A 25,108-nucleotide genomic window follows, 5' to 3' on the forward strand; every position below is an offset into this window, starting at 1 on the left:
AATTCTGATCAGCTGGCTGCAAATTTTGGGTGTCTCCACAGACTACTTTAGATTGCATAATTCACTAGAACAACTCTTAGAACTGAGGAAAATGCTGTACTTAAGACTGAAGTTTTATCACAGCGAAAAGATACAAATCAGAATCAGCCAAAGAGATACATAGGCAAGATTTCTGAATGCAAAGCTTCTGTTGTCCTCAGGGGCACATTATCTTCCTGGCACATTAATGCATGACAGTACACAAACAGTATTGGCAACCAGGGAATCTCACCCAGGCCTTGGTGTCCAGAATTTTTATTGGAGTTTCATTAGGTAGGCATGACTAACTGAATCATTGCCCACAGGACTTAATATCCAGCTTCACTTCCCTTCCCAGAGGTAGGGCTAATATTACGTGGCTGAAAGCCCCAACCCTCCATTCATATGGTTTGTCTTTATGGAATAGCCAATCCCCACTCTGTGTCATTCATTAGTATAATAGACTATCAGGTGGGAGGGGCAGCATAATAACAAAGATACTCCTATCACAGGGGAAATTCTAAGGATTTAGAGTTCCCTCCCAGGAACTAGGACAAAAGCCAGCCAAATTCTTTAATTACACAGTTGTTGAGAAAGTAAATGAGATCCTTTGTGTATTGCTTTCCAATATTTTTAGCACAAGGTAAACTCTTAGTAAATGGCCATGCTGGGGTCCTGGGGATGAACGTCTCCTTGTTAGTCCCATGTCTCATGTATTCCTATAAAACCCAGTACCCTGGTAAAATGACACGGAGCCTATCACTTGGAAAGATGAAATATAGTTATTGGAATTCTAGGTGAGTTTCTAAACTAGATCCTTGAGAGATAAAAGTGGTTTATATGTATAGGATGGAGATTTTCTTAAACTAGAAAAAATGATATTCAGGAGTCTTTTATGTGTGGTCTGTAGGAAGGGGATTTGTGAAGGGATTTAGGTTGGTTTTTCTGCAGTTACTGGTTCATAATTTCTAAACTTGTGTAGGTCATAAATAATTTTTGTCAGAAGAAGCTATCTGTTGTCAGGCAGTAGGCTAATATTTATGATATTTGTCTGTACTTAGTTAGCTATTAGGAAAAGTATAGTCAAATTTAACACTTGTTGGGGCACCTGGGTGGCTCAGTCAGTTGAGCGTCTGACTCTGGCTCTGGTCATAATCTCACAGTTCATGGATTTGAGCCCCACATTGGGGCTTGCCACTGTCAGGACAGAGCCACTTCGGATTCTCAGTCCCCCTCTCGCTGCCCCTTTCCCATTTGCACTCTCTCTCAAAAATAAATAAACATTAGAAAAAAATTTTAACACTTTTATTCCTTTCTAAATAGAGATGGTTGTCCTTTTTTTTTTTTTTTTAACGTTTTATTTATTTTTGAGACAGAGAGAGACAGAGCATGAATGGGGGAGAGGCAGAGAGAGAGGGAGACACAGAATCCAAAGCAGGCTCCGGGCTCCGAGCCATCAGCCCAGAGCCCGACGCGGGGCTCAAACTCACGGACCGTGAGATTGTGACCTGAGTTGAAGTCGGTCGCTTAACCGACTGAGCCACCCAGGTGCCCCTAGAGATGGTTGTTCTTAGAGGCAATAATCTCAGTGCTGATTTTGATCATAACTCTGTTTTGCCATTTGATAACCATTAAGAAAAATAAAATATTAGTAGAATATGAAATACTTAGTGTGGTATAAATTTTGAGTTTAACGCTTCTGTTAGACGTAAAGAAGTTAGGTTTAATTCCATTGTTTTCTTTGTATAGTTAAGTTGAGAACTTTTTTATTATTATTAGATTTTTATTTATTTAAGTAATCTCTACACCTGGCATGGGACTCAAACTCATGACCCCGAGATCGAGAGTTTCATGTTCATCTGAGTGAGTCAGCCAGGAGCCCTGACAACATTTTATTTTATTTTTTTTAACTATTTAAAAACTTACTGCGTGAATGTTATAGATAACCAAAGGTTATGGTTGGGAGTTAATGCTCCCATCAGGAATATTCTTAGCATATGTTTCCAGGTAGTACCTTATGATGCTTTACTGTAAACTATTAAATGGTTTTGCTCAGGTTTAACTTTTTTTTTTTTTAACTCTGATTTTGTTGGTCTCGACAGATGAAGTTATGCTAAAGCTACTAAACAACCCTACATTTTTGAAGACTTTAACTATCCAAAATACATTACTCAGACTGTGTGACCCGTTTAGATCAGTGAGGGCAGTGAGTGGAGGGTTCTGCTCTGGTTAGTTGTTTAATAGCATGTTACATTTCCATAAACTTAGCATCATGCTTTTTAGGGTCCAGCACATCAAGGGAAGAGTAGAGCCAGAGGGTCTTGCCCAGCAAAGAAATTGCACCAGCTCAGGATTAGCCACCCTGCCCATGTCCCTTTAGTCAGGACTAATCAGAAGGCCTCTCTGTCCAGCTGCAAAACAGCGTGTCTGGAAGAGATGCAAACTCTGTGGCTGAACATTAGAAGTCTCTTCAATGATTTTTTAGGGCTATGGAGTTGTTTTTCCTTCCTCCCAGAGTAGTTATGATAAAATGAGGTAATCTATATAAATAAAGTACTTGCAGAACTATATTTATATATGTAAAAAAATTTTCAACCAAACACTGAGTCTTCAGATGAGTTACTGAGCCATGAGTAATACATCAAGCAGAGGGGTAAACATACTCTGTGTGGAAATATAAAGCTCTAATGTGGAAGAATGAACCTCTTATTTCTAGTAAGAAGAGTTTGTTTAGTTTCTTGGTTTTTTAAAAAACTTGAAAACTTGATCTCTTTTTAAAAAGCTGAGTTCTATTTTAAGACTTTCTTTTTGACGTGAATACTCCAGAGATTGAAATCAATGCTGTGTTAGTTTAAAAACTTTTAGTTATCTCTGGGGCGCCTGGGTGGCTCTCAGTCAGTTGAGCATCCAACTTTGGCTCAGGTCATGATCTCATGGTTTGTGGGTTCGAGCCCCATGTCAGACTCTGTGCTGACAACTCAGCCTGAAGCCTACTTCGGATTCTGTCTCTCTCTGTCTCTGTCTCTCTCTGTCTCTCCCCCCCCCCCCCCCCCACCGTTTGTGCTCTCTCTTGAAAATAAATAAATAAATATTAAAAAATATGTATATATTAGGGGTGCCTGGGTGGCTCAGTCGGTTGAGTGTCCAACTTTGGCTCAGGTCATGATCTCACATCTTGCAGGTTCGAGCCTCGCATCAAGCTCTGTGCTGACAGCTCAGAGCCTGGAGCCTGCTTCAGATTCTGTTTCTCTCTCTCTCTCTCTCTCTCTCTCTCTCTCTCTGCTCCTCCCCAACTCTCACTCTTTCTCTCCCCCAAAAATAAAATAAAATAAACATTTAAAACAATTAAAATATATATACAATATACATATAACATATATATTATACATAATACATGTAATATGTTATATGTATTTATATATAATATATATAACAGTATATATATGATTTACATATATAACTTACACATATATATGTTATATATAACATATATTTACATAATATATATGTTATATATAACATGTATTATATATTATACATATTATATATAATACATATTTTATATATAATACATGTTGTATATGTATAATGTATTCTATAAATTATATATATTAGTTATCTCTAATTATGGATATGCAACAGGAATGAAATTATACTGTATATATTGCAGTTGTGGCTTTTTTTCCGTTTAACAATTTGTCTTGGAGATCGTTCTCTGACAGTATATATAAATCATCATTCTTTTAAATGCTGTATTTTGATAGTAAGTTCAGGCCATAATTTATTTGATTGCTCTGTTAATGAAATTAGAAATGGGTACTTCAAGGGCTTTTTCCTATAATAAACTAGAGTGCAAAAAACACTCTGTACATATTTGTACACATCTCTTTTTACACGTCTCAGTATTTTTCTTTTAAGTTTATTTTTATTTATTTTGAGAGAGAGATAGCAAGTGGGGGTGGGGCAGAGAGAGAGGGAGACAGAACCCCAAGCAGGCTTTGTGCTGTCAGCACAGAGCCCGACATGGGGCTCAAACTCACCAACAGTGAGATTGTGACCTGAGCCAAAATCAAGAGTCAGACACTTAACCAACTGAGCCTCCCAGGTGCTCCTGTCTCAGTATTTTTCAAGGTAAATGCCTAGAAATAGAATTTCAATGCTGTGTGTTGTCACTGTGAGCTTCAGTATGTTGGAAATCCCCTTGTCTGCACTGCTCTCTCTGCCCTGGAAGATGACAGGGAGAGGGCAGTTGATATTTCCTAGGTAATTGAGATTCCTGTAGTTGTCTAAAAGGAGTCTTACATTCTTGGTTTACAGATTTGAGATCATTTTTGTTTACTGTTACCAGTTTGTTGCAGGATCAAACAGGAGTACCTGGCATATAATATTAACTTTATATGCATGCCTTTGTCTAGATGTTAGGAAATAGTAGAACTATGACTAGATTACTATGGGCTGATCCTTTCAGGTAAGGAAAATCAGATTTATATCACCAGAATTTTCCTGTTTGTACCCAATTGAGTTCTTTTTTTTTTTTTAAGGGAAAATTTGTATATTTCAAAAGGCACAAATCTTAATTGTACATTTTTGATAATAGTTAACCTCATGTAACTCACATCCCTTCAAGATAGATTTCCATCTGACTAGAAATTTCCTTCTTAGTAGCTCTAGCCCCTAGGTGACCACTATTCTGATAATTTCAACTTAGATTAGTTTTACCTGTTATAGAACTTCATAAAAATGAAATCACTCTTTTGTGCCTGGTTTTACTCACATAATATCTACCAGATTTATCCACGTGGTTATGATTACTGGAAATTGGGTTTCATTTTAATTGCTGAGTAGTAGTCCATTGTATGAATGTACTATAGTTGCCCATAATCCATTGTCCTATAGGTAAACATTTTAGGTTGTTTCCAGTTTGAGGCTATCATGAATAAAGAAAGCCTCTATGACCTTTTTTTTTTTTTAACAATTCTTTTTTTTAGTGAAAAAAATTTTAATTTAAAGGAAAGAAAATGGTAATTTATTTCATAAATCATATCAGTTTATGCCAGCGTCGTTTTAAATACAACATATTAAAGTACTAGGTGTTATTATCCTTTACCTAACCCTACTTCTGTGTGTTTTAATATACCAAATAACATAAATCTTCCTCCATTAAAAATCTTCAGCTTTTGGGTTGTCTGGGTGGCTCAGTCGGTTGGACGTCTGACTTCGGCTCAGGTCAGGATCCCATGGTGTGTGTTTGAGCCTCGCATCCGCCTCTGTGTAGAGTCTGGAGCCTGTTTCGTATTCTGTCTGTCTCTCTCTCTCTCTCTCTCTCTCTCTCTCTCTCTCTCTGCCACTCTCTGCCCTTCCCTGACTCGTGCTCTGTCTCTCTTAAAAATAAACAAACATTTAAAAAAAGTTTTTTTTTAATCTTTAGCTTTTTATGACACATTTTAGGAATATTAAGATACCATTAAAATAGACCTTTCTAGACAGTAATCTAATACAGTGAACATTCTTAGCTGATACATTAATTGCTGGCTGTTACCATTTGCAAACAAGTATTTTTATGGACTTATGTTTAATTTTTTATGGGTAAATCCTTAGGAGCAGAATTGCTGGGTCAGAGGGCAAGTATATGTTGAACTTAAGAAACTTCCAAAACTTTTCTCTGAAATGGTTTTTGTTCCCACCAGTGATGTCTGAAAGTTCCATTTGCTCCATATCCTCCCCAACATTTGATGTTGTCATTTTTTTAAATTTCTGCTATTCTGTGTAGTGGTATCTCATTATACTTTTAATTATCCCTAATGACTAATGATGTTGGTGCAATTTTACACGTACTTATTGCTCATTCATCTCACTTCTAAAGTGTTTGTTCCAGTCTTTTGTCTATTTTTTATTGAACTGTTTGTCCTTTTATTATTGAGTTTTGGAGTTCTTTTTATACTGTGGATATGAGTCCTTTTTGTCAGACATGTTTTGTGAGTGGTTTCTCCTAGCCTGTGACTTGTCTATATGGTCTTGATGACAGAAGTTTTTAATTGTGATGCCAATTTACCAGTTTTTTTCTTTTTGAATGATTGTTTCCTATGTTTAAGAAATGTCTGCCTCCCCCCAGGTAGCAAAGATAGTCTCTCTGTGTTCTTCTCTAAGTTTTCTTTTATCGGCTTTTCTATTGTAGATTTTATGTCTGGGTTTATGATCTGTCTCAGACTAATTTTTTATATGGCTTAAGGTAGGGGTTGAGCTGCATTTATTTATATGTGAATGTGCACTTTTTCCAGTACCACCTGTTATTTTCCCCTTTGAATTGCTTTCGTACCTTATCAAAACCCATTTGACCATATAAGTATGGGTCTATTTCAGAACACTCTAATCTACAGTAGCCCCTTTTTATCCACAAAGGATATATTCCAAGGCCCCCAGTAGATGCCTGAAACCATGCATAGTACCAAACCCTGTATATACTATGTTTTTTGCTGTACATACACACCTGTGATAAAGTTTAATTTATAAATTAGGCACCGTAACAGATTAACAAAACAATGGTTATAACAGTATGCTGTATAAAAGTTATGTGAATGTGGTCTCTCTCAGAATATCTTCTTATAATGTATTCACCCTTTTGGTGATGACAATGAGATGATAAAATGCCTACATGATGAGATGAAGTTAGGGGAATGACATAAACATTATGAACCAGCTTTAGGCTATTTTTAGCCCTCTGACCATGCATCAGAAAGATGATCATCTGCTTCCAGACTATAGCTGACCACAGGTAACTAACTGCTGAAATTGAAACCGCAGATAAGGGGGAGCTGCTGTAGTCCATTCGCTGAGATGGCTATTCTTACTGCAATAACCGCATTTTCTTGCTCACCGTAGGTTTGTAGCTAGCCTTGAATCGGTTACTATAAATCTTAAATTTCTGTGCCTTTAAATTTTCTTTTGTCTATTTCAGGTCATTTGCACTTTGTGAATTTTAGAATTATAGTTTGTCAGTTGTTATTTTTAAGAAAGACTGCCTAGGTTATGATTAGTATTGTGTTTAATCTGTGGATCAGTTGGGGAGAATTGATGTTTTAACAATGAGGTTTGTAGTCCTTGAACATCATATTTCTCCACTTATTAAGGTCTTCTTTATATTTAAATTTTTTTTTTATTTCTTTCTGAGAAAGAGAGACAGAGACAGAGAGCATGAGTGGGGGAAGGGCAGGGAGAGAGGGAGACACAGAACTCCATCCAGTCTCTGAGCTGTCAACACAGAGCCCAGTGTGGGGCTTGAACTCATGAACTGTGAGATCATGACCTGAGCCGAAGTCAGATGCTTAACCAACTGAGCCACCCAGGAGCCCCTATTAAGGTCTTCTTTAATCTCTTTAGCAGTGTCTTATAGGATTTATGTAGAAGTTGTGCACGCTTTTGGTTATGTTTATTCCTAAGTATTTTATGGTGGTAATTTTTTTCTTAGTTTCCCATTTTTTTTCTGCGAGTATAAAGAAATACAGTTTGTTTCTGATAATTGAACTTATGTCTTGTAACCTTGCAAAATTGGCTTAGCAGTTTTTGTTGTTTTTTTTGTTCCTTAGGATTTTTATATAATCAGGTCATTTCTGAATGGGGACAGTTTTATTTTTTCCTTTCCAGCTTTTTATTTCTTTTTTGTGCCTTACTGCCTTCGTGAAAGTAGGACATTCTTGCCTTGTTCCCAGTCTTAGGGGATATAGTCAGTCTTTCACTATTAAGTATAATGTTGGATATAGTTTTCTCTTACATACCCTTGATCTCATTGAAGAAGTTCCCTTCTATTTCTAGTTTGCAGAGTTTTTAAAAAATATTACAAATCACTATTGAATATTGTTCACTGCTTTTATGTTGCAGCTTTTGGGATTGTCATAGTTTTCCTTTTTCTTTTTTAAAGGTTTATTTATTTATTTTGGGGGGGGGGGACAGAGAGAGAGGGAGAGAATCCCAAGGCTCCGTGCTGTCAGCGCAGAGCCCACTGTGGGGCTCAATCCCATGAACAGTGAGATAATGACCTGAGCTGAAACCAAGAGTCAGGTGCTTAACCAACTGAGCCACCCAGGCACCCCATTATAGTTTTCCTTTTTTATTTATTAGTGATTGCATTGATTGATTTTTCAGATGTTTTTTCATTACTGAGATAAGCAGAGCTTGATTATCGTGTATTAACTTTCATATATTACTGGATTCAGTTTGCTAATGTTGTGTTGTCTGTCATTTTCTTGTAATGTCTTTGGTTTTGATATCAGAGTTAATGCTGGCCTTATAAAATGAATTAGGAAGTATTTTTTCTATATTTTCTGAAGAATCTATGTAAAATTGATATGATTTCTTGCTTAAATGTTTTTTTTTTTAATTTTTTTTTTCAACGTTTATTTATTTTTGGGACAGAGAGAGACAGAGCATGAACGGGAGAGGGGCAGAGAGAGAGGGAGACACAGAATCGGAAACAGGCTCCAGGCTCTGAGCCATCAGCCCAGAGCCTGACGCGGGGCTCGAACTCACAGACCGCGAGATCGTGACCTGGCTGAAGTCGGACGCTTAACCGACTGCGCCACCCAGGCGCCCCTTGCTTAAATGTTTGATAGAATGTGCCAATAAAACAAACTATCAAGGCCTGGTATTTTCTTTGAAGGAAGTTTTTGATAACAAATTTCTTTGATACTTTTTACAGTTATTCAGAACTTTATTTCATCTTGTATCAAGGAATGTGTTTCATTGTATAATGTTAAATTTATTGATACTAAAGTCATACATAATATTTGCTTATGCTGTTGATGTCTGTGGTATCTATAGTGAGGTCCTCTTTTTCATTCCTTATGTTAGTAATTTGTGTTTTTCTCTCTTCAATCAGATTTATGAATCTTTTCAAAGAATCTGACTTTCGCTTTGTTAATATTCTCTTTTATCTGTTCTGTTTCACTGATTTCTGCTCTTACTGTTACTCTTCTTTTTGCTTACTTTAGGTTTAATGTGCTTATATTTTATTCTTTAATCTGTCAGTTATTTAGAAGTATATTGCTTAATTTCCAAATACTTGAAGCTTTTCTAGATACATTGTAACTGATTTCTAACACAAATGTTCTATAAGGTTTTGGTCTCGAAATGTATTGAGACTTGTTTTATAACTCAGTCTTGAATGTTCCATATGTACTTAAAAGTTGTGTTCTGCAGTTGTTGGATATAATGTATAAATGTCAATTAGGACAACGTGATGGGTACTGCCATTCAGGTCTTCTATATGCTTATTTATTGATTTTTATTATGACTAGCTTTTTTTATCAGTTACTGAGAAAGGGGTATTAAAATATTCAGATGTGATTGTGGATTTATTTATTTCTTCTGTCCATTTATGTTTCAGTTTTCAACTCTTATTAGCCACACATAGATATTTATAATTGTTGTGACTTCCTGATTATTGATCCTTTTGTCATTATGAATTGTCAGTATCCTTTATTAATTCTGGTAATATTCCTTGTTCCAGGTCTATTTTATCAGATGTCAATATAACCATTCCTACCTATCACAGCATATCCATTATACTTCTGGGGTTTTTTACTTTATTCTGTGGTTGCCCTAGAGTTTGCAGTATATATTTACAATCAGTCCAAGTTTACTTTGTCTGAGAAAGTTTTTCTTGCTCCTTCACTTTTGAAGAATAATTTTGCAGGTACAGAATTCTAGGTTGGTGAGGTTTTTCCTTCAATATTTTAAATATTCCACTCTACTCTCTTCTTGCTTGCATGGTTTCTGAGGAGAAGTCCAGATATAATTCTTATCTTTGTTCCTCTATAGGTATGATGTTTTTCTTCTCTGGCTTCTTTATCTGTCATTTTCTGTAATCTGAGAATGATATGCCTAGGAATAGGGTTTTTTTGGCATTTATCATACTTGGTGTTCTCTGAATCTTGGCTTGGTATCTGACATTAATTTAGGGAAATTCTCAGTAATTATTGTTTCAGATGTTTTTTCTGTTCCTTTCTCTTTCTTCTCTTTCTCTTCTCTGGTATTCCTATTACACATACATTATATTTTTTGTAGGTGTCTCACATTTCATGGATAGTTCTGTTTTTCTTCCAGTCTTTTTTCTGTTTGCTTTTCAGATTGTTGAGATATTCTCAAGCTCAAGGATTCTTTGCTTAGCCATGTCCAGTCTACTAATAAGCCCATCAAAGGCATACTTCATTCTGTTATAGTGTTTTAATCTCTAGCATTTCTTTTTGGTATTCTCTTAAGATTTCAGGGGGCGCCTGGGTGGCTCATTCGGTTAAGTGTCTGACTTCAGCTCACGCCATGATCTCACAGTTCGTGGATTCAAGCCCTGCATCGGGCTCTGTGCTGACAGCTCAGAGCCTGGAGCCTGCTTTGGATTCTGTGTCTCCCTCTCTCTCTGCCCCTTCCCTGCTCATGCTTTGTCTCTCTCTTTCTCTCTCAAAAGTAAACATTAAAAAAAATAAATAAAATAAAGATAGATTTGGGGCACCTGGATGGCTCAATAGGTTAAGCATCTGACTCCGGCTTAGGTCATGATCTCACAGTTTGTGAGTCTGAGCTCCATGTTGGTCTCTGTGCTGACAGCTCAGAGCCTGGAGCCTGCTTTGAGTTCTGTGACTTCCTGTCTCTCTGACCTTCTCCTGCCCCTGCTCACACTGTCTCTGTTTCTCTTTCTGTGTCTCTCTGTCTCTCTTTCTCTCAAAAATAAATAAACATAAATAAAAGTTAAAAAAAAAAAAAAAAAAGATTTCCAGCTCTGCTTACATTGCCCATCTGTTCTTGTATGCTGTCTGCTGTAGCCATTAGAGCCCGTAACATATTAATCACAGTTGTTTTAAATTTCAGGTCGGATAATTCCAACATTTCTGACATATCTGACTCTGATTCTGATGCTTGCTCTGTCTCTTTAAACTGTATTTTTTGACTTTTAGTATGTTTTGATAGCCAGGCATATGATATACTAGGTAAAAGGAACTCCATAGGCCTTTAGTGATATGGTAGTAAGGCATGGGGAAGGGCAAACATTATAGAGTCCTACGATTAGATCTCAGTCTTCTAGTGAGCCTGTACCTCTGGACTCGGAACTTCAGATGTGCTTCTCAACACTGCCCCCATCCTCATCTGTCTTTCTGTGGGGCAGGATAGCTAGAGTGGGCTGGAATTGGCTATTTCTCCTTCCCAGGCCTGTTAGACTCTAATAAAACCCTAGCAGGTTAGGCTGTGATTACAGTTTCTTCTGAGGGCAGACTATTATTATTTTTTAAGTTTATTTATTTATTTTTGAGTGGGAGGGGTACACAGAGAATGAGAGAGAGTGAGAAAGAGGATCTCAAGCAGGCATTGCACTTTCAGCGCAGAGCCCAGTGCAGAGTTTTTAAGAACAGAATGCCCTTGCATATTTCACAATGGTTCCTTTTTTTTTTTTTAACCCCTGTTGGAAACAGGAGAGGATTTTTCTCTGATGTTCACTGTGAGAACTAGTAGAACTCCAGGAAATAAAACTCACCAAACGTGAGGCCCTAATGACTGGGTCACTCTCCAGTGCCCAGTGACTGAAGTTTTTAATCTCTCCGATGTTCGCACTGAACTGAGCCTCCAGCAATTTGTCAGGTACAGTTCAGGTTTCCTACCTCACCAGTGGCACCTATAGAGGTTTGTGTTTGTTGGTTTCTGCTCTCACAAGTCAGTATTCTCTGTATTCATCTGTTGGTCTCTACAATTTTGGGGGTAGCAGTTTGTCCTGTGACCTCACTTCTTTTGTAAATCTAAGAATAATTATTGATTTTTCAGTTTGTTTAGCTTTTTACTCGTTAGGACAGTGTGGTAACTTCCAAACTTTGTACATGCTGGACTGGAAACTGGAAGTCTGCATTCAATTTTAAGGATATTTTCCTGTACATAGAATTCTGGGTTGATAATTTTTTTTTCCTTTTCAACATTTTAAGGATGTTCCGTTGTCCTCTGACCTCTGTTGTTTCTGATAATGTCAGCTTTTTATTAGCATATCTATGGTGCTTTGTGTGAAATGTGCTGGTTTCCTCTAGCTGCCTTCGAGATTTTTACTTTCTTATTTTTCTTTTCTTTTGAGAGAGGGAGAGAGCACGAGCGAGGGAGGCAGAGAGAGAGAGAGAGAGAGAGAGAGAGAGAGAGAATCTTAAGTAGGCTCCACGCACAGTGAGAATTCAACACAGGGCTTGATCCCACAACGGTGAGATCATGACCTGTGCCAAAATCAAGAGTCAGATGCCTAACAACTGAGCCACCCAGGCACCCCTGTCTTTGGATTTTAGCAGTGTGACTGTGATACGTCTAGCTGTGCATTCTTTGTTTTTGTCCTCATGGGGTTCCTTGAGTTTCTTGGAGCATAAGTTGATGGCTTGAACCAAATTTGGGAAGTTTAGATTATTACTTTTTCAAATATATTTTCTGCATTTTTTTCCATTCCTGGGACTCCAGTTACACAGTAGTATAATTGAAGGACTAATTAGAACCACATAGTAGCGCATATGTATAACTTATAAATATATATAAAGTTGCTGTGAATATATGTGTGTATTATGAATATATTTACATAGATAGTGCATAGTCTAAACATTTTAATGAGAGATGCATGACCCAAGAGAATTTGGAGATGACTGCTTTCACTAAAGCCCTAAAATCTCAGGAAGCTGTGTGTACTTCCACCAAACCAGTATACCTTTAATATGACAATTAACAACTGATCCTTAACTGTACACATTTGTCTTTCTGTTAAAGATAGGCTCCTAGAGAACAAGGATCTGGCTTGACTTTTCTATATAATTATGTAAAAACATAAAGACATTGGCTCTGTAGTTGATTTTTAGGAATCCAAAAATGCTATGACAGGCAAAGTAAAACTGGAAGTCACCAAAAATAGGAGAAGCACTGGAGAAAAATATCCCAGCCAAAAGATAACGTATGTATGTTATGTATCATATTCATATGATACAAAAGAGAGCTGGAATAGCAGTTTTCATATCTGACAAATAGAATTTATGGTAGAAAGCATAAAAGACACAAAAAGGCAACCAAATTAAAAAATGGGCAAAGAATCTGAATAGCCATATCTCCAGATGTTCTTATTGGTTATTTTTGTACAACCTTGTGATACTACAAACTACTAAGTTGGACATTTTTTTTTCTTAACAAGCCATTGCATTGTTTTGTTTTGTTTTTTAACATAAGCCCTGCGGTCACCATGGGGCTTGAATTCATGACCCCAAGATCAAGAGTAACATGTTCTGACTGAGCCAACCAGGTGCCCTAAGTTGGACACTTTTGAAAAGATGAATTGTATGTGAATTACATCTCAATTTTTAAAAAGCAATCTGTATAGGGGTGCTTGGGTGGCTCAGTTGGTTAAGCATCCGACTTCGGCTCAGGTCATGATCTCATGGTTCATGGGTTCGAGCTCTGCGTCAGGTTCTGTGCTCACGGCTCAGAGCCTGGAGCCTGCTTCGGATTCTCTGTCTCCCTCGCTCTCTGCCCCTCCCCCACTTGCACCCTGTCTCTCTCTCAAAAATAAATAAAACATTAAAAAAAAACTAAAAAACAATCTGTGTATTTGGCCTTAAGGGAAACTTCAGTTAATTCCCAGCTCAGAGCTGTACAGATTGTTCTCCCACTATAGTTAAAATTAGAAACAGCAAAAGGGTAGGTTAAGTATGTTTAGAAACTAACATTGCTAATGTTAAGTAAACAGATATCACTGAAATCACTAAGGAAATTTAGAAATGGAACTGAATGGTAAAAACATTGTGTGTTGAAATTTTTGGGACATAGCTAAAGGAGTATTTAGAAGGATATATATACCTTTAAATTATTTGCTAAGAAAAAATAAAAATTAAAGATAAGCAATACAGTGGAAACAAATGAAAATGAAAACACAACAATCCAAAATATTTGGGATGCAGCAAAAGTAGTTCTAAGAGGGAAGTTTATACCAACACAGGCCTACCTCAAGAAGCAAGAAAAATCTTAAATACACAACCGAACCTTACACCTAAAGGAGCTGGAAAATGAAAAAAATTCAAGCCCAAAGGAGGGAAATAATAAAGATTAGAGCAGAAATAAATGATATAGAAACAAAAAAACAAATAGAACACATCAGTGAAACCAGGATGTGGTTCTTTGAAAAGATCAACAAAATTGATAAACCTCCAGCAAGATTTATTTAAAGAGAGAAGACCCAAATAACAAAGTCACTAGTAAAAGAAATAACAACCAACACCATAGAAATGCAAACAGTTTTTACAGAATATTACGAAAACCTATATGCCAACAAATTGGACAACTTAGAAGAAATGGAGGGGTGCCTGGCTGGCTTAATTGGAAGAGCATGTGACCCTTGATCTTAGGGTTGTGAGTTCAAGCCCTATGTTCAAGCCCTAAGAAAAACAAAAATGGAGGCATCATAATTCCAGATTTCAAGTTGTATTACAAAGTGGTAGTAATTAAAACAGTATGGTACTAGCATAAATAGACACATAGAGCAATGGAACAGAATAGAAAACCCAGAAATAAACCCACAACTATATGGTCAGTTAATCCTCAACAAAGGAGGAATGAATATACAATGGGGAAAGACAGTCTCTTCAATGAATGGTGTTGGAAAAAAAGGATCACTTTTCTTTCATCATACACAGAAATAAATTCAAAATTTATTAAAGACCTAAATGTGAGATCTGAAACCAGAAAAATCCTTGAAGAAAGCACAGGCAGTAATCTCTCTGACATTGGCCATAGCAACATTTTTCTAGATATGTCTCCTGAGGCGTGGGAAATAAAAGCAAAAGTAAACAGTTGGGACTACATCAAAGTAAAAATTTTCTGTGCAATGAAAGAAACAATCAATAAAGCTAGAAGACAATCTTCCGAATGAGAGAAAATATTTGCAAATGACTTATCTGATAAAGGGTTAGTATCCAAAATATATAAAGAACTGATATACTGAATACCTAAAAAACAAATAATCCAGTTAAAAAATGGGCAAAGACACGAACAGACATTTCTCCAAAGAAGATAGACCGATGGGGCCAATAGACACATGAAAAGATGCTCAACATCACTCATCATCAGGGAAATGTAAATTAAAATTGCAGTGATTGGGGCGCCTGGGTGGCGCAGTCGGTTAAGCGTCCGACTTCAGCCAGGTCACGATCTCGCGGTCCGGGAGTTCGAGCCCCGTGTCAGGCTCTGGGCTGATGGCTCAGAGCCTGGAGCCTGTTTCCGATTCTGTGTCTCCCTCTCTCTCTGCCCCTCCCCCGTTCATGCTCTGTCTCTCTCTGTCCCAAAAAATAAACAAACGTTGAAAAAAAAAAATTTTTTTTTAAAAATAAAAAATAAAATTGCAGTGAGATACCACCATAAACCTGTCAGAATGGCTAAAATTAAAACAAGAAACAACCAAGTATTAGGACATGGAGAGAAAGGAACCCTCATACACTGTTGGTGGGAATGCAGCCACTATGGAAAATGGTATTGAGGTTCCTCAAAAAATTAAAAATAATAGAACTAACCTGTGATCCAGTAATCATACCACTAGATATTTACCCCCAAAATACAAAAAACACTAATTCAAAGGGATATATGCACCCTATTTTTATTGCAGCATTATTCACAATAGCCAAACTATGGAGGCCATCCAAGTGTCCATTGATAGATGAGCAGGTAAGGAAGATGTGGTATATGGGGTGCCTGAGTGGCTCAGTCAGTTAAGCATCCAACTTCGTCTCAGGTCATGGTCTTGCAGTTCGTGAGTTTGAGCCCCACATCAGGTTCTGTGCTGACAGCTCAGAGGCTGGAGCCTACTTTGGATTCTGTGCCTCCCTCTCTTTCTGCCCCCTCCACCACTCGCACTTTGCCCCCCCCCTCAAAAATAAACATTTTTAAATAAAATATAAATAAAATATAAATAAAAATAAAATATAAATATATAAAATATATATATAATATATAATATATATCATATGTATATTTTATATATATAATATATATATTTATATATATAAAATATAAATGAAAATATAAATAAAATAAAAATAAAAAATAAATTTTTAAAAAACATGTGGTATATATTACACAATGGAATATTATTCAGCCATAAAATGGAATGAAATCTTGCCATTTGCAACAATATGGATAGAGCTAAAGAGTATAATGCTAAGTGAAATAAGTCAGTCAGAGAAAGACAAATACCATATGATCTCACTCATATGGAATTTAAGATACAAGCAGAGGAAGAAAATAGACCGAGAAACAGACTTTTTTTTTTTAAAGCTTATTTATTTTGAGCAAGAGATAGCAGGGGAGGGGCAGAGAGAGAGAGGGAGAAAGAATCCCAAGCAGGCTTCATGCTGTCAGCACGGAACCCAGCTCAGAGCTCGATCCCACAGACTGTGAGATCATGACTTGAGCCGAGACCATGAATCCAAGGCTCAACCAACTAAGCTACCCAGGTGCCCCAGAAACAGACTCTTAACTGTAGAGAACAAACTGATGGGTTACCAAAGGGTAAGTTGGTGGGGGATAGGGGAAATAGGTGATGGGAATTAAAGAGTACACTTATCATAATGAAAAAAAGAAAAATAAAATGATTTTTAAAAAGGCTGTACACACCTATCATTCCTGGCTCTGTCTGCTGAAAGGGCCTAGAAACAATGGAACTCCTGAAGCAGTGAGCACACTGATATAACTAAGTATTTGCATAAATAAATAAATAAATAAATAAATAAATAAATAAATAAATGAATGAATGAATGAATGGAAGAGAAGGGATGTTTTCAGTAGTTTTTCCATACTGAAAATTCCAATTGATAAAATAGGAAGGAGGGAAATAGAAAGTCACTATTAGGCAAATAACACAGCAGTAATTGTAGACAAGATCCATTGGTCGATGCTAAAACGAGTGGCTGAAAGTTTGAGAAATAGACTATTTGCATAGTCTCAAAGTATCTCTCCCCAAATAGATTTAGTTGCAAAACATACAATAGCAACTTTGTAGTGAAGAAATCTGACAGACACCACCTTAACAAAGTAAGCAACGTTAACGCCACCAGTACTAAGACCTATCGAATCAGCATCATGTGCCCCCTGTTTGATGTACTGAGAAGGGCAAAGCACCACTTCTGTGACATCGCTTCTGTGGTATTCTTGCCAGAAATGCATAACTCAATCTAATCGTGAAAACGTCAAACCCAAATTGTGCGACCTCTGCAAAATAACTGTGACAAGTATTCTTCAAAAGGTTATGGTCACAAAAATGGAGAAAAGACTGAGGAGCTGTTAGAACTTGGAGGAGACTAAGGAAACATGACGTCTAATGCAATGTGGGATCCTGAATTGTATCCTGAGAGAGAAAAAAGGATCATAGTGGGAAAACTGATGACTTTTGAATAAGGGCTGTAGTTCATAATACTGTGCCGATATTAATTTCTTTGTATTGTTAACCTTGGGAAAAATTGGTAAGGGTATAAAGGAACTCTGTACTATTTTTGCAACTCTATGAGTAAAATTATTTCAGAGACAAAAAATAAAAATATACAGGGTAAACATTCAGCTCAGTAAGTTAGAAGAACAATTGAGTATACTCAAAGGAAAAAGAAGAAGAGAAAAAGTTCGGAAAATAAAAGATGTACTGACTCTCGGGGTGCCTGGGTGGCGTCCGACTTCAGCTCAGGTCATGATCTCGCAGTTTGTGAGTTCGAGCCCTGTGTCGGGGCTCTGTGCCGACAGCTCAGATCCTGGAGCCTGCTTCAGATTCTGTGTCTCCCTCTCTCTCTCTGCCCCTCCCCTGCTCACGCTCTGTCTCTCTCTGTCTCTCAATAATAAATAACGTTTAAAAAATTTTTTTAATTAAAAAAAGATGTACTGACTCTGGAATTGTTATGCCATTTTTCTTGCAAGACTGAATAAGAAAAAGAGAATGTAGTACATAAGATTCAAAATGAAAATTGAAAATCATTACTGCGTTTCTTTTGATGATATCATATCTTGCCAAGCTAGGTCCTCTACATTGCTGTGATTGAAAGCAGATACTTCGTGGAACAGGCAATGAAGGTTGCAGTGTCCACAATTTGATTCTAGGAGTTGAAAAATTGTCTAGTACCCAATAGTTACTAAGTTGTTTGAGCCTATTTGATAAGCAGAACAATTACATGTTTCTTTTAGTCAAAGGGTACCCAGAAAAAAAAGAAATATAGAGACACTGAAGATGCCATGAACCAAGAAAGTTTGTTAACCTTTGAAATACGAGAATTATGAACAACTAAGTTCTTCAGAAATTTTAAAAACCTAGATGAAATGGAGAAATTCATAGAAAAATGATAGGCAACTTGAATACAGTATGAGAAACATTAGAATGGTAATCAAATATCTTCCCTCCCACAAACCCCATATCTAGATGACTTTATAGGTAAGTTCTAACAATTTCAAAGGAAAATTCCTCTCTTACACAAGTTACTACAGAAAATGGAAAAAGAGTGAAAACTGCCTTAACTCTTCATGAGGCTAATATAATCTTGATTTCAATCCCTGGTAAATTCAAGACATAAAACATAGCTGAAAGGATCCTGAATCCTATGTAGCTGAAAGGATGTCTGCATCTAAGAATATTCTAAAAGAGTGATGCATCGTAATCAAATGGTGTTTAGTTCAGGAATCCAGACAGTTCATCTTTAAAACAATTATTAATGTAATTCACCATTTTAATAGTTGAGAGAAGAAAAAAATGTTTTCCTGATTTGATTCTGTAAAGCATTTTATAAATTTCAGTAATTGTTTATGATACAAATTCTGAGCAAAGTATATATAAAACTATTGAATATTTGGGTGTTAGATTTTTAGAAACTTTATTACCGACATTTTCAAACATATTAAAAATAGAGTGAATGATGTTATAGATCTGACATGTACTCATTGCTCAGCTTCAGCAATCACCAATAATATGGCAACTCTTTTTATGCACACACGTATACACACACACACTTTTTTTTCTTGCCCTGCCGGATTATTTTAAAGCAAATTCCAGACTGCATGTCTTCTTATGAGTCCTCAGAATATAGCTTTTTTCTCTACAACCATTAACATCCTAAAAAATTAACACTAATTCCTTAACATTATCTAATATCTAGCCTGAGTGGAAATTGTCCTGATTGACTCATAAATGTGGATTCAAAGTTCACACCTTGCATTTGGCTGTTACTCCTCATTTTTTCTTTTAATCTATAATAGCTTCTCTCCCTCTTTTTTTTTTTTTTCCTTTCCTTTTCTTTTCTTTTCCAGTTATGTCCCTAAGAAAATGGGTCATTTGTTCTGTGGAATTTTCCACATTCTGGATTTGTTTGTTGTGTCCCCATGGTGTTGCTTAACATGTTTCTTTATGCCCTGTATTTCCTCTGAACAGGTATTTAGGTGTAATTAAATTGTTATGTAGTATTGGAGGGGGGTATGAATACAAACTTCATGAATACTGATGTGTAACTTCTTAATTCTTCATGTCAGGAAGCACATTATGCTTGGTTTTTTTGTTTAAGATGATCAGTGGGTTTAGGTATCTTGCAGATACAACCATTATAAAGGTCTTCATTATTCTTTTTATCTAATGTTTTAGCAGTCACTGATGCTTGTCTAGATCATTATTTTTTATTAGGGGGCAGAAAAATATTCTAACTTAGTTTTTTGTTTGTTAGCTTGTCTTCTATAGAAGAAAAACAGTCCCTCCACATTCCTTTGATTAGCTTGAAGTTTATATAGGAAAGGCAAGATATATTCTTGATTTTTTTGTAAAAGGGCACTTTCTTTGTAAACCTACTGGGAACATAATACTAATGGATACCCTTTAGAGATGTTTTACTTTAATATTTAAAGTAAGGCAAAGATGCCTACTATTACTGCTGTTGTTTAATATATTACTGGAGGTTCTTGTCAACAGCATAAAAGAAGAAAAACAAAACGGTGTAAAGATTGTAAGGAAAGAGAAAATTGTCGTTACATACAGGCTGTATACTCATTTACTCTGGGAGAAAACAAAACAGAATCAACAAACTATTAGAACTGCCTTGAGTTCATCAAGGATGCTAAAAATCAATACTGTTTCTTTTCATCATCCTTAAGCAACTAGAAAATGAGGTTGTTTTTTTTTAAAGGCGATTGGAAGTTTATTGAACACACCACAAGGGAGCAGTGGGCAGGACAGCAAAGGAGAGACTGCCTAGAAAACGAGATTTTGAAAAAATACTTCTTTAAAATAAAACCTAGAGAGTACCTAGATATTAGTCTAATCAAGAATATAAGGATTCATATGAAGAAAACTTTACAACTCCAGTAAAAGACTTAAGAAAGAATCGTGGATGTGATAATTCACTCTTATAATGATGTTCTTACTCTTGAAGCTTATCAATAAATTCTAAGTCATCTCTGTCAAAATTTTAGCTGGGTATTTTTGAGGCACTCTATACACTTATCCTAAGTAATGTGTGGAAGAATAAAGAAGAGTTTGTGAATGGCTGAGCCAGCCTTTTCGAAAGAGAATAAAAGGGAACTTAACCTGCCAGATATTAAGAAAGACCTACTACAAAGCCATAGTAATACAGTTTGGTATGGTGTAAGAACAAATAAATCACTGACACATATTAGAGAGCTTATAGACCAAAGGAGATGTGGGAGCTTTATAAAGATGACCCCATAACCAATAGATAAAAGTTAAATCATTTAGTAGATGGTGTTGGAAAAAAATAGCTCAGTATATATTGAGAAATAAAACCTTATTCTACATGATATACAAAGGTACAGTTGTATTCCACCTAAATGTGGAAGATAAAAACCAAAAGATGAATAGGAGAAAAAGAGGAATATTTTTGTGACTTGGGGTTGGGGAAAAAACTTCCTAAAACCTCACAGTATAAACCAATTGCATGTGTGTGTGTGTGAATTTAATTGCATCAGAATAGGTAGTACTATTTAACAAAGGACCCAATAGGCAAAATTAATACACAAGTGACAAACAGGAGACAATATTTGCAATGTTTAATATTGCCAGGTGCCATTATCCTCTAGATTAGATTCTGCAAATAAGATAAAAGAAAGCAATCCCAGCAGAAAAATGGGCAAAGACAATTTATAGAAAAGGAAGCCCCAAAAGTAATAAGCATATAAAGAGTTGCTCAAAGATACTAGCGACCAGGGACATGCAGATTAAAACAATATGACATTATTTCAAATATGTTGACCTTGCACATATTAGAAAACCAGATAAAACCAAATGCTGATGAAGATGCAGGGCTATAAAAACCCTCATACACTGATGGGGGATATGTAGCCACTCTGGACTGTAGCATGGCACTCAGAATAAGAGCTTAACGTGAATTATGACCCAGAAATTCTGCTCTTGAGTTTATATGCCAAAGAACGTCACAGACATATCTGTAAGAGAACATTTACACGATGTTTATTACAGCATTGTATAGTAGAAAGGCATTGGAGGTTGTCCAGATGTCCAGTGCAGGGAGAGTAGAGAGAGAAAATATTTTGGGTACGTGACATAGCATACTATGTAGCCATTGGAAATAGCAAATCAGATGTACACATACAAAATGAATGGATTATGTTACAGACAGTGTAAATGTAACGATGAGATATATAACACAATGAGAGTTAACATGCATTAAAAATACATGCACTCAGGCAGCTTTTCCTGCCAACATGGGTCCTGTCCTGTGCTTTAATAAAATCACCTTTTTGCACCAAATAAATAAATAAATAAATAAATAAATAAATAAATACATGCACTCAAATACATTTTGCAAAAACACATACAACTAAAAGGGCACACAATAAGCACAGTAGAATGATTGCCTATCAGGATACAGGAACTAGGCTAAGGTGAAATTTAAAGATGTTCCTAACTCCCCATCTCATTTCATGGAAGTGTAGGGATTCTTTTGTGTAGGATATGATCTGTAAATGTGTCTAGCTGGCAGTATGATGAAAGCAAATGAAACGACTGAAATGAAATGGGAATTTGATATCCCCAAATCTAGTGTGAGATCTACACATCTACATATCCAGAATGAGAAGCAGGTTCTTAAGCTGACTTCATTGCTCAAAGATCTCACAGATCTTTGAGAATAATATTTCCTTCTAACACCAAAGCACTTCCCTATTCTGGCTCTTCTAGGATGGATTCCAATTGAAATGTTGTGATATATACAGTTATTTTATGACACTCTGATTTTTTTTTTTCTTTAACTTTACAGAGACTGTGCAGTTGATCCAACTTGTGTTTTATGCATGGAGTGCTTTTTGGGAAGTATTCACAGAGACCATCGATATAGGGTTAGTAATGCCCAGATAATAACCATACCCACTATTAAATTTTATATTAGATACCTTTTCTGTCTTTTTTAAATTCCAAGATTTAACACTAAAATGGGGGAGACTGGTTTAAGAAATGTGTTATTTTAACACCATTAAACATATGATAGCAGTGCAGAAATGAATTATGAATCCAGGCTTCCTGAATACATGGTTTAGGAAAGACAGCACAGATATCAGCTCCTGCATATTGCTTTTCAGCTAGTTTGTTTTGCTATTTTCTTATGTTTATCATCTTCATAATTCTAGTTTTATGCAGAAGGTTATCAAAAATTAGAGGATAAAGATGAGAGGTAAAGTGGGAGGGAGGTTCTGAAGGGAAGGACATGGGAGAAAGGGAGTAAGGAAGTGTCAGGATTATACATTTAAGAAATGCTTTGTTGGTCATTGTCTACAGAAGATTTGTCATTTCTTAATATTAAAGAGGCATCTACTACATCGCGGAAGAGGGCCCAACTCCAGAACATAAGACCCACCTATTTTATTATTTTTCTACTGCTATAATGCAGTCAGTACTTTGCAAAAAGTCAGGTATGTTTGCTTTTAAATCAAGGATATGAACAAAGACAGTTTATGCTAAGCCTGTCCTAAGCCTGTCCTGGTTCCTCTACTAGAAATTGAAGGCAAAGCCATGAGCATTCAAAAGTTAAGGAAGTGTTAGTAGCTGGAACTTTTCACCCTCAAATGAAATAGTAGAGGGAATATTGCAATCTTATTATTAATTCAGGAGCCCTGTTGGCTCAGGACTTTTCCTCCTGTTTGTTTTTTTTCACTCTACCCGAGTATTGCTAATAATGAACTAAAGCAGCTACAAAATTAAGACCCCTTGTGTCTTTGTATGTTTTTATTTTCAGAAGTCAGTCAGAGAATCCCAGTTTTCTTTAAGCTGTTCTATCTATATCTCGGGTAACCAGAAGAAGAATAAAAACTATAGGGTTATCATTTTCCAAATGGCTGCCTCCTCATGGTTTGTGGGTTTTTTGTGGGGGTTTTTTGTTTGTTTGTTTGCTCGTGTTTTGGCATATATCCCTGCAGCCCCTGGGAATAATTGTCACTTGTGGATTTACATTAATTATATTTTTATATATAACAGATACTTTCTTTGGACAGTATGTAATAGGGCTCATTCTGAAATTTGCAGCAAATACCCACTCCTAAAACTCTCTTGTGCAGTATTTTTTTAAGGCAGAATTTCCTATAATTAATGAGTTGTATCTTGCTAGATTCCTTGAATCATTGCCATATCTTAGGGAAGTATGAATAATTCTTGAACCCTGCAGATGGTGAAAACCTTTTCTGACCAGACAATCCACTTTTACATTTCCTGAGCTGCTTTCCTTGTCCAAGAATGCTATTTAGAGGGTGTTAGAAAAGGAAAAACAAACTATTTCTGTAGTTTTTGTTAGTCACTTTCTCTTATCAGGTGCAACAATCTTCTAGGGAAAAATAACCATAGTAATCTTTACAGCTCTTGAATCTGTTATATTACATTAGAGCACTGTAACCAGGTGACATTAATACCAACATTGTACCAAAGCCCAGCAGGAAAACCCTGTTGGTTTTCCTAGTTAAGGAAGTCATGTAGGTAGGCACATTTTACCTCTTTAAACTAGACTAGACACTACAAAGTAGCTTATTTCATTTCAGAATCACTTAATTTAGGCTTATTTAAGCTTTAAAACATCACGAGGTTTGGCATTTTATTTCATTTTACTCCTCAAAAGAAATGAAACATTTTAGCGATGTTATTTCCTTAGCACTTGCTATTCTTATTTATAATCTGATAGCCCTCAGTAAATACTTATTGACAAGATACTTTACAATTTTTTTTCAAGATGACAACATCAGGAGGTGGAGGTTTCTGTGACTGTGGTGATACTGAAGCTTGGAAAGAGGGTCCTTACTGTCAAAAACATGAACTTAACACCTCTGAAATTGAGGAAGAAGAGGTAAAAACGTTTTCACAAAGTTGTTTTTAAGGAAATACTGTTTTAACCACAAGTTTGAAATACTTTCAGACATAGGAACTAGGTTATGAGAAATGAATAAGCAAAATAGTCCTGTCACTCTTACCAGTGACTAGACCTACTTTGAAAGGTCTTTATATTTTATGGATGTCATACCATTGCTATTAGTACTCACTTGTGATTCTGGAAGTTTAATTTAATTTGGAGTTCTATTTGAGGTTTTGTTTTAAGTCCTCATTTATTATTGAAAGATTATTTTTCCTATGTGTATAGATTAATTTTGTTGTTTTTTGTATATTTGTGTTGTGACTAAGATTTTGTAGGCCAGGTACCCTTCTTTTCTGTAACTATACGTGGGAGCCAATTCTAATCACCATCTGGCATATCAGTGTCATTTGATATGTGATGAGACCAAGTATAAATAGCAAAGTACAAATTACAGTCACTCCAGCTGTAAATATGTGCTTTTTAAAATTCTTGATTCTGCATTATTTTCTCTAAATGATATTTGTAATGATATAGTAGACTCTTACTAAATAAATACTTAAATCTCTGCTGCTATTTCTGACAGTTTGATGTTTGATTCAACACCCTCATTTCAGATTTTATTTTTAAATGATAGAGAAGTAGATACATTCAAAGTACTTATGCATCATTAGCAGCTCTGCTACAGATTTGGGGCAAGTGAACATTAATAGTACTTCCTGGTCCTCATACCT

General features: G+C 36.0%; 1 protein-coding gene and 1 long non-coding RNA gene across 15 annotated transcripts in view; one reads left to right on the top strand and one right to left on the bottom strand.

Annotated features, from left to right (window-relative positions):
* LOC123385368 overlaps positions 1 to 24,763 on the bottom strand; it is a 35,718-nt gene extending 10,955 nt beyond the window's left edge. The window contains exon 1 of the long non-coding RNA XR_006597779.1: positions 24,244 to 24,763. This is a non-coding gene — a long non-coding RNA (uncharacterized LOC123385368). The remainder of the gene's footprint in view (positions 1 to 24,243) is intronic.
* The window catches only part of UBR2 (ubiquitin protein ligase E3 component n-recognin 2), a 128,339-nt gene that overhangs the window by 15,417 nt on the left and 87,814 nt on the right, over positions 1 to 25,108 (top strand). For 11 of the 14 annotated variants that reach the window (XM_023253979.2, XM_045057573.1, XM_045057568.1 and 8 more), the window contains exons 3-4: positions 22,305 to 22,383; positions 24,258 to 24,371. The exons of 1 other annotated variant lie outside the window; for it this stretch is intronic. In XM_023253979.2, the coding sequence (XP_023109747.2) occupies positions 22,305 to 22,383; positions 24,258 to 24,371 (193 nt within the window). Of the gene's footprint in view, positions 1 to 22,304; positions 22,384 to 22,819; positions 22,954 to 24,257; positions 24,372 to 25,108 lie in introns of those variants that run through there. 2 more of the 14 variants (XM_045057569.1, XM_045057570.1) reach the window with 2 other exon arrangements.

Source organism: Felis catus, chromosome B2, assembly GCF_018350175.1.
Source record: "Felis catus isolate Fca126 chromosome B2, F.catus_Fca126_mat1.0, whole genome shotgun sequence".
Classification (NCBI taxonomy): Eukaryota; Metazoa; Chordata; class Mammalia; order Carnivora; family Felidae; genus Felis; species Felis catus.